Source organism: Zea mays, chromosome 4 (genome assembly GCF_902167145.1).
Source record: "Zea mays cultivar B73 chromosome 4, Zm-B73-REFERENCE-NAM-5.0, whole genome shotgun sequence".
In the NCBI taxonomy this organism is placed as follows: domain Eukaryota; kingdom Viridiplantae; phylum Streptophyta; class Magnoliopsida; order Poales; family Poaceae; genus Zea; species Zea mays.
In genome coordinates this window covers 206,825,290-206,835,247 of record NC_050099.1, presented here as the reverse complement: position 1 = coordinate 206,835,247, position 9,958 = coordinate 206,825,290, and the positions used below count along the sequence as shown (strand labels likewise).

General features: G+C 45.1%; 1 protein-coding gene across 1 annotated transcript; it reads right to left on the bottom strand.

Moving 5' to 3' along the window:
* Positions 1 to 2,154: 2,154 nt before the first annotated feature.
* LOC103655865 (L-type lectin-domain containing receptor kinase IX.1) lies at positions 2,155 to 9,629 on the bottom strand. Its single transcript, XM_008682544.2, is given in 6 exon segments — positions 2,155 to 2,733; positions 2,735 to 2,769; positions 9,196 to 9,346; positions 9,348 to 9,383; positions 9,385 to 9,506; positions 9,509 to 9,629. Coding segments are annotated over 6 exon segments (1,044 nt in total).
* Between the last annotated feature and the right edge of the window lie 329 nt (positions 9,630 to 9,958).

The following is a 9,958-nucleotide window of genomic DNA, read 5'->3' as shown; positions in this document are numbered from 1 at the left end:
GCGAGGAATCTCCACACTTTGGAGCCTCTCGCCCTTACACTTGAAATTCACAAAGAAGCACAGAGTAAGGGAGGGATGAGCAACACACTCAAGACAAGAAATCACAGCAACACCACGCACACAAGTCGCAACAAGAGCTCACAACACAACTCAACGAGTTCACAAATCAACTAGAGCTCTAATTGCTATTGCAAGGAATCAAAAGCGCGGAATCGATGTTTTAGTGCTTAGGAATGCTTAGAGAATGCTTGATGTACTCCTCCATGCGCCTAGGGGTCCCTTTTATAGCCCCAAGGCAGCTAGGAGTCGTTGAGTGCATTCCAGGAAGGCATTTCTTGCCTTCTATCGACTGGCGCACCGGACATTCCGGTGCACCACCGGACACTGTCCGGTGCGGATCTCTTTCCTTATTTGGCGAAGCCGACTGTTGGCGCCTTGGAGCCGTTGGCGCACCAGACACTGTCCGGTGCACACCGGACAGTCCGGTGCCCCCTACTAGCCGTTGGCTCGGCCACGTGTCCCGCGCGGATCGCGCGGCCGACCGTTGGCCCGGCCGACCGTTGGCTCACCGGACAGTCCGGTGCACACCGGACAGTCCGGTGAATTTTAGCCGTACGCCGTTAATTACTTCCCGAGAGCAGCAAGTTCGCCTGAGTCTGCCTGGCGCACCGGACACTGTCCGGTGCACCCAGACTGAGCAGACTTTGGCAGAACAAAGCCATCTCTTTTCCAATTTTGTTTCTCCTGTTTCCAGCACTTAGACACAATACATCAGTCCATAAAACAATGTACTAAGTCTAGAAACATACCTTTTGACTTGATTTGCACTTTGTCCACCACTTTGCATAGATCAACACTTAGGCACTTGTGTTGGACACTAAATCACCAAAATACTTAGAAATGGCCCAAGGCACATTTCCCTTTCAGATTGTAATTGATAATAATTTCTGAGGCAAACTATAGTTCATACAATTCTGGTTATGGTAAGTTGTTACTTATCTTTTCTTCTCTTTTCTTCTCAAGTGATTTTACTCTCATGATCAAGTGATTTTACTCTCATGATTTCCTTCTATTTTCTTCCGTTTAAGTTGTTACCATAGTTCATACAAATCTGAGGCAGTTTTCTGTTGAAGTTGTTACCATAGTTCAAACAAGTGTTATGAAACATCTGATGCCAGATTTCTATTTAGTTCAATGAGAAGAATTACAAATGATTATAACTAATTCAGATGATCAGTACCGCCAGTTTCTGTTTAGTTCATATGATATGTTTAAACAGTTTCTGTTTAATTCAGATTATTGTATCAGATGATCACCAGCTCCATCACAATGCCTTGTCAAAGTTCAATTTTCTGTTTAAGTTCATATGATATCTATTTAGTACGGCTTCTTGACGAGCTGCCAGTTTCTGTTTAAAAACAGTTTTTGTTTTTAGTTGACGCTGGTTATGCTGTTATGATACCTAGAAAATTTTCTATTTATGGTTTATGTTTGGATTTCTATTTAGTTCAATGAGAAGAATTACAAATGATTGTAACTAATTCAGATGATCAGTTTCTGTTTAGTTCATATGATATGTTTAAACAATTTCTGTTTAATTCAGATTATTGTATCAGGTGATCACCAACTTCATCCCAATGCCTTGTCAAAGTTCAATTTTCTGTTTAAGTTCATATGATATCTATTTAGTATGGCTTCTTGACGAGCTGCCAGTTTCTTTTAAGTTTCTGTTTAAAAACAGTTTCTGTTTTTAGTTGACGTTGGTTATGCTGTTATGATCAGTACCACCAGTTTCTGTTTAGTTCATATGATATGTTTAATTCATATTATTGTAAATCATATTTAGATGATTGCAATTAGTTCATTTTATGGGTCAAAATCATATTTTTAGTTCAAATGTGCTGTAATTTATTTAATAGGGCTTAAAATTTTGAAATTTGGCGGGAGCTGCATTTTACACATCAAAACTCGCGGCAACCTAATTGGGCCAAGCTAAAAAAAAGAACCAAACAATGTATAATATGGGCCTGGTTCATTTTAAGTAGGCAACCAAACATTATTTATTAGCTCTATACATGCGGGCTCCCTTGAACCTGGTCCTCTCACTGAGCGAGGCTCAAACTGGACCAAACAACCAAACACATCCTATATGTGTTAATTAGATTGTCCCAAAAGCAACAAGGAACCCACAAGAGCTGCCGGCGGCGGCATCCTCACAGGGAGTTTTGGTACTTCCGCCTCAGACCAAAGCATACTAACAGTAACAGCCTGCCTGATGGACGGCCTCATGCTCCGGTCAGGGTGCACGCACCAGAGGCCGCCGACGACGGCGCACTCCATCTCTTCCACGTTGAAATTGCCGTTGAGCTGTGGGTCGGCCGCGCCGAGGACCTGTCCCCCGTGGTACAGCTCCGACACCCGCTGAGCCAAATGGATGACGACGTCGTCATCCCGCCGGACCACGAGGGGCACCCGACCGCATGCGATCTCCAGCAGGACGATGCCGAAGCTGTAGATATCTGCTGACTCCGTGCTGGCTCTCCCGGTGACCATGCACTCTGGGTCCATGTCCATGTAACTCATGGTGCCGGCGAGCACCGTGGTGTAGGAGGCCCGGCCGTGGTCGACAAGCCTCGCCAGCCCGAAGCCTCCGAGCTTGGTGTTGAAGGACGCGTCCAGCATTATGTTGCTCGGCTTAATGTCCCTGTGCAGAACGCACTGGTCCCACTCATCGGTGCAGGTACAGGAGTGCCGACGCGATCCTTAAGACTACGTTCAACGGTGCACCCTTGGCTCCCCCTCCCCTATTACTGTAGCCCATAAAGGGGCTACAGTACGCCCCCTTCCCCTTCACCGTTTCCCTCTTCCTCCTCCTCTCTCCTCCCGATTCCTTCTCTCTCGCTAAATAGAAGGGCACGCTACGGCGCTCGCCTCCCCCTCGGCCAGTAGCTTCCCAGACAAGCGCACGCGCTCGGAATACTCCGACGAGGGAGGTCCAGGCGAATCAAGGGCGACCGCACCGCCCCAGGACAAGGCAGCCGTGGATCCGCCCTCGGCCGCGATTCCTTTCTGTTGGTCCGGGCGGCGAGCAGCAGAGGTCGTCGTCCACGCGGATCCACCGGCCAAGTTCGCGGAGCGGCGACCCGGCCGACCCGTGCGAAGACGCCGCCGCCGGTCGTCTCTGTCCGCCGGTTCGTCGTCTGCGGGGTGGAGGTCAAGAGGAGTTCATCGATTCGCCGACAGATCTACGCTCAGCCGATCTGCGTCATTCAAGCTTCAAGGTCCAAGGTACGTCAATCGCTGCTCCAAGTTCTACAGCTCGGATTGAATCCGTGTCCCAAAAACACCTTCGTTCGATTAACCCTAGGGTTTACATGTACTTCACTTGTTTAAGTAGATCGATTTATTTGATCATGGCGAACTTTGACAACTAGGGTTAACTCGGTTGTCCGAATGGCCTATTGTTAGCGTATTAAGGCTAACTGATCCGTCCTTATCATGTACACCATGTCGAATGCTTTTAGTTTTGGATCATAAGATACAACATGAAGACTATTGTCTGATTTTGATATTCGTCATCGTCGTGTGGTCATTTTTGTTTATCCATCAATGTGTAACTGGTGAATTAATTTGCACTCAAGTTGTTTGTATGTTGTTTGCTCTATGTTGCTGTTACAGAAATGAATGTTCATCTTCCTATGCGAATAACTAAGTACCAATTACCGTTTAATTCCCCAACAGCAGCCCTTGTTTGTTGCATATCCATTTATTTGAATTGGACTAAGTAACTCTGTGTATGAATTCCACTCAGTTACCATACAATTTCGAGTAGTCTTTCCTTACATGACTAAGCATTGCATGCAACTGACGCAACCTTTACTTATTATGCAGCTTGAAAAATTTATTTCATTATTTGACGTCCACTTCAACTAACTGAGGTTCTAAATCCTTTTTCGCTTTAGTTCTTTGTATTTAATCAACTGCTTAACTGTACTGTCCATGTATGTTGTCTGCGCTTCCATGTTTGTTGTCCAAGTTTATTTTTTTATAACCAACGAACATATGGACCAAGGCACGGATACTGTGTTCAAATTCTTTACACTGCATTAACATTGCAACCAACAATTCTTTGGTAACTGCCATGAACAGTTTGGTTTATTACTTTGGCACATTACTTTATTATATTGCAACCCACAGATGTTTCCTAACTAACATGAACACTTCAATTTCACCAATTAGTAACAACACTGGCCCTAATTTTTTCATGTATGCACCTTGTCTAGCCAAGGAGCAACTATTTGAGGATTCGAATCAAGATGAGCAGCCATGATGCCAAAGTGCTGCAAAACTTGGTCCTCAATCTTGCATCCTCAGTGGAAAGTGGTGCTGTGAACATTAGGACCTTTTTAGAAGAGACTTTCCGTCATTTGGGTGACGAGCATTACCTTCTGAATGCTCTCCTTGCTATTCGAAAGGAGGTAGACCAGATGGAGCAGGATGCACTGGAGAGCAAAGCAAGGTCTGACCCAGAGAAGGAGAGGATGGAGGAACAAATTAACCTTGCTGAGGCTGCGAAGACAGTGCCTAGACAATTCACTTTCACCCCCTTCCTCACCAGAATTGTATGAGGCCAGTGACAATGACTCCTACGACTCGGACAGGTCCACTAGGTATAGCATTTGGAACCTGTAATAGTGGTACCTAGACCATGGTCTTAGTGGTAGAAATGCATCCAAATAAAATAGGAACTTCTGTGTTATGTCTGTGATGCATGCGTAACCGATGTAGGAATGCTTGAAGCTTATGTTTCCTTATGTACGAACCTTATGTGGAATGCTTCATCCTTTTGTATGAAACTTATGTGTAATGGTTCATCCTTCTGTTCATTTTCTATGAACCTTATGTGGAATGCATTCAAGTTTGTAGTTTACAGTCCAAGTTTGTTATCTGTTCTCCAACTTAATGTATTTATGTATTTCATTCCAGAATGGCTGACAACAACACAAACACACCTTTTCGACCACCTGCTGCCAGCCCTAATTCAGGTAACCAAATTTTCCCCCCACCCATGTGGGATCCTCAGATGTGGCAGGCCCAAGGTTTGGACCCAACACATGCTTCTATTTTTACTAATCCTACATCCCATATGACCAATCCTACCTGGTCCCAGGGACCTAATGACCCATCTCCATATACCTTTCGTAATCCATGGAACCCATATTTTGGTATGACGAATACTGGGGGTCCTCCTACACAAACATCTTTCGGTCAACCACAGATGGTACCACCCATTCCATGTCCACAGGTTTCCACCCATGTTCCCAACCAGACTGACCCTATCAATTTTGAATCTGAAGCAGAACACAGTGTCCAGGAAGTTAACAGCCCTAGCAAACCTTCAGATACACCTGGGACATTTAGGAGGACAAAGGAACAGAACTTCAAACCTGATGAAGACATGTTGCTTTGCAAAACATGGCTAGAGATTAGTAGTGACCCAGTTATTAGCACAGGGCAGAGGAAGGAGGGTTTGTGGGCTAGAATTGAGAAAAGGTACAATGAACTTAGGGGTGAGTTTCCATTGAGACTTAATAGGGCTCTCAGCAGCAGGTGGGACAAAATAAGAGCTGAAACATGCAAATTTGCTGGATTCTACGCTCGAGTACTAAGGGAAAACCAGAGTGGCCTCACAGATAATGACAAGGTACAATGATATTCATTTGTAATACTTTATGTATGTCATGGTTTATGTCAACTTAATGTTATTCGTGCACTGACAACTGGTTTTCAATCTTGTGTAGACTTCGAAAGCTCCAACTCTGTATGCAACGTCACAGAAAAAGCCTTTTCATTTCATGCATTGCTGGACGCGCCTAAAAAACGAACCCAAATGGGATGCCATGGTTCATGGAAGCCCCTGGAGAGGCAATGCGGGGACGGAGCCTGTTCGTAGTCTAACACCTACATGGTCTGTTAATGAAGTGGAATATGATGAAGGTGGTTCAAAAGGCAAGAGACCATTAGGACGTGACTCGACGAAAGCATCAAGGAAGAAGTCAATGTCCAGTTCATCCCAGTCTACTGACTACCTGTCAAGAATCCATGACATTCAAATAGCAAGATTGAAGCAAAGTGAAGAAAAATCTGACCTTAAACAACAGAACATTGAGTTCATGAAGGAAGTTGAACTCAAGAAGTTGGAGGTTCAATCCAAGGAAATAGAAGTACAGGAAAAAAATTGATGATGGAAGACAGGAAGCAAAAGGACGAAGAGCTGAACAAACTTTATGCTATGGACATGGATGCTTTACCAGAAGAGTTGAGAGCTGTATACATCGCGAGGAGGAAAGGTTTAATCGACTATTTCATCAACAATCCTGTCTGAAGAGTACTAATTTATTTCATAAGGTGTTGCTGACCTTTGTATCGGCAAAACGTGGTGCTGTGTGTTTGGACATGTGTCATTTGGAGTGTTTCAACATTTGCTTAGTTGTTTGAGAACATGAGCTTGGTTTTTGAACATTGTTTATTTTTAGACTATTGATATTCATAATAAGGATTTATCATACATGAGTTGACGTTTGCCAACATATGCAATTTATTTGTAGCAGAGCCATTACACATACAAGTAACCATGACTTGTTAACTACCGACCAAGATACATGACACGACTTGCATTCCTTGTACTAGTGACTTAGTTCATACTAGAAATAAAACAACATTGTTGTAGCACATAATATGGATGAAAGCCTTCAACCCATGGAGCCTCGACGAGCCCAAAGGTGTTCTATCAGGTTGTGCTGCAAAGACAAGTATGTGGTCTGAGATGTGATGTCCTGGTCGGGATCGTTGGGTAACTCGGAGCGGATATGATTGTTTAGCCACTCGTTGCGGACCTCAGGATTATTGTTACACACTTCTGGGGGGCCTGTGGGCCCAATGAAGTCCACATTTGCTGCACCATCTCCTTCATCCTCGACAATCATGTTGTGCATAATAATGCAAGCAGTCATCATTTCTGCGAGGTGATGACGATCCCAACCATAAGCAGGGCCACGTAGAACTGCCCACCTCGCCTGCAAAACTCCAAATGCTCGCTCAATGTCCTTTCGACAACTCTCTTGCTTGGTTGTGAAGTGAACCTTTTTTTCCTCAAATGCGTGACGAATTGCTTTTACAAAGGTAGGCCAATTTGGATATATGTCATCTGCTAAGTAGTATCCGAAATTGTACGTGGTCCCATTAATAGTGAAGTGCATAGGTGGCATCGTCCCATTACGTAACGGATCAAACACTGGTGACCGATGAAGCACGTTGAGATCATTGTTAGTACCAGGCATTCCAAAAAAGGCATGCCAAATCTACAGATCATACCCAGCGACTGCCTCTAGTATCATTGTTGGCCTCGAATTGCGCCCACAAAACTGGCCGCGCCATGCAGTAGGACAGTTGCGCCATTCCCAATGCATACAATCGATGGAGCCTAGCATACCCGGAAACCCCCTGTCCGCGTTTACACTTAGTATGCGAGCAATGTCGTCGTGGTTAGGGATACAGAGGTATTGTTCGCTAAAGGAAGAGTTGATTGCGCGACAGAAACGGATAAGGCAGTCCCTAGTCGTAGTCTGTCCAATCTGTATGTACTCATCTACCGCATCGGTTGGTAACCCGTAAGCAAGGATACACAAAGCAGCACAAACTTTTTGTAATGGACCAAGCCCTGCTAAACCAGTTGCATCACATCGAATAGTGAAGTAATCGTCTTCTCGCTGAACGGCACGAAGGATACGTAGGAACAAAGGACGATGCATCCGAAACCTAAAAACGAAAACAAAACATGTAATAAGTAAACGAACCTCAAAATAAAAGTAAAATCATTACTTAGGAAATGTACCTTCGATGAAAAACATGTGATGGATACACTGGATTAGGTCCGAAGTAGTGGTGCTTGATGAGATTTTCTCCAGCAGCGTGGTCCCTATGGATAACTCGGCGAGGCAATGAGGAGCGCCTACGGCGCGTGCTCGTGTTTCCTAGTCCAAGGTGCTCAACATGTTGGCAAAGCAACAAGTTGTCGATCTCATCGTCGGAATTATCGGATGACGATGACAACACTAGGCTTTTCAATGAGGCCATGACGAGCTGAACTAAGACTACGTACTACGTACTTGTGATGGAATAGCGGATGATACAGAAGACACGAGTGTGTAGATGAGTGGAGCATGCTCGCAGGGGAACCTTATTTATAGATGGCTTCGGTGTGTGAAGGAAGCCAGACGGTCGTGGCTTGCCGTACAAGCCAGTCGTGTGGTGGAAGTCACTCGTGTCGTGTACTACAAGAATGTGAATTTCTATTTATAAAAGTACATCAAATTCGAACGTATTTATACTAACGAATTAATATTAATTATGATGTGTGCTAATTAATTGTGGACGAAAATACGCCCGTGTACTGTGCAAAGAAGAAATAAAAATAAAATTAATATTGCATGGTAGTTGAGTTAGTTGATGATGAAAGTATATAATATTGGTGTGGTGGGGTATAGAGGATTAGGGCCTGTTTGTTTACCCCAATGGATTATATAATCTGGATTATTTTTGGAGGATTATATAATCTGAATTATATAATTTGGATTATATAATCTGAGTAGTCCTGTTTGTTTACCCAGATTATCTGGCGTGTTTCTGTTGGGCGGCGGGCTTCTCCGATCCGATAGGCGCAAAAACGATTCGGTAGATTATAATGGCAATGGTGGGTAATTTCTAGGAAACTTGAAAGGGTAGTGGTGAAGTGGGAAAAAAATAATCTGAAATAAGCACCTCCTCACTTGCTTATGGATTATCATAATCCAAGGTATTAGATTATATAATCTGGGAAATAAGCTAGACTGTTTGTTTGCCTCTTAGGATTATTTAATCCAGATTATATAATCTGGGGGGTAAACAAACAGGCCCTTAGTATAGGGGGAACCGCTGTAGAACGTGGAGATATAGGAGGAGAGAGAATGCTGACATGGCACGTGAGTGAGATATATGAAGATAAATTTAGGGGGAACCGTTGAAGTCAGCCTAACACATCATGGCTGCACTGCATCTGCATGCAAACACCGATCTGGTGCAGTGAGCAAGGTTACAGAGATGCTAGACCGGGAGCTAGCAATGCATAAGAACATGAATGTATTATTAGCTAGGGACGTCGTTCTTGCCTCACTGTCCAGGGTAATATCCTATCAGCGTATGAAGATGATGGGTATCGACTATCGAGGCTGCCATTGGGCATCAACTCATACACAAGAAGGAGCTCCCCAACGCCGTGGTGGCACCAGCTGCCGACGAGCTGCACGTACGAGGTTACGATGCCTCAGCCGCCTTATGATCTTCAGGCTCGGAAACGTACTCCTTCTTCCCCTGCCTGGATCCCTTAGAAACTCTCTTGATGGCGACATGGAGGCGCAAGTCCTCCAAGAAGCCCCTGTACACTGTGGTCAATGGCCCCTGTAGAAACTCTCCGAGAAGCCGTTGGTGGCAATGGCCAGGTCCTGGTAGCGAAATATATTAATGCCTATTTCTCTAACATCGTCTTCCATGGCCTCGTCGTCGAAACAGCCTGCTGAGCCTTCCTCTGCCATCGCTGTGGTCCTTGATCTCATACGCCGTCGCCGGCGCATGCCCACCCCGAGATGCCCAGGGCAACAGAAAGGGTGACCGTCCCAGCAGCCACAGCCAGACCAGCGATCAGCCGCCCCTTCTAGTAGATGTAGACGACGGCATCGTCGAAGGAGGTTGGGATGGCGGCTGCACCAGCGGGTGGCAGGACGGCGATGTAGATCGGCTCACGTGGCTGGAACTGGAATATCGTGTAGCAGCTGAATCCCTTCGACCTGGTCCATCAGGCATTTGGTGCACTCGCTCGGCGCCAAGTACCTGGCGCACTGCACAAACCCGTACATCGTCACCT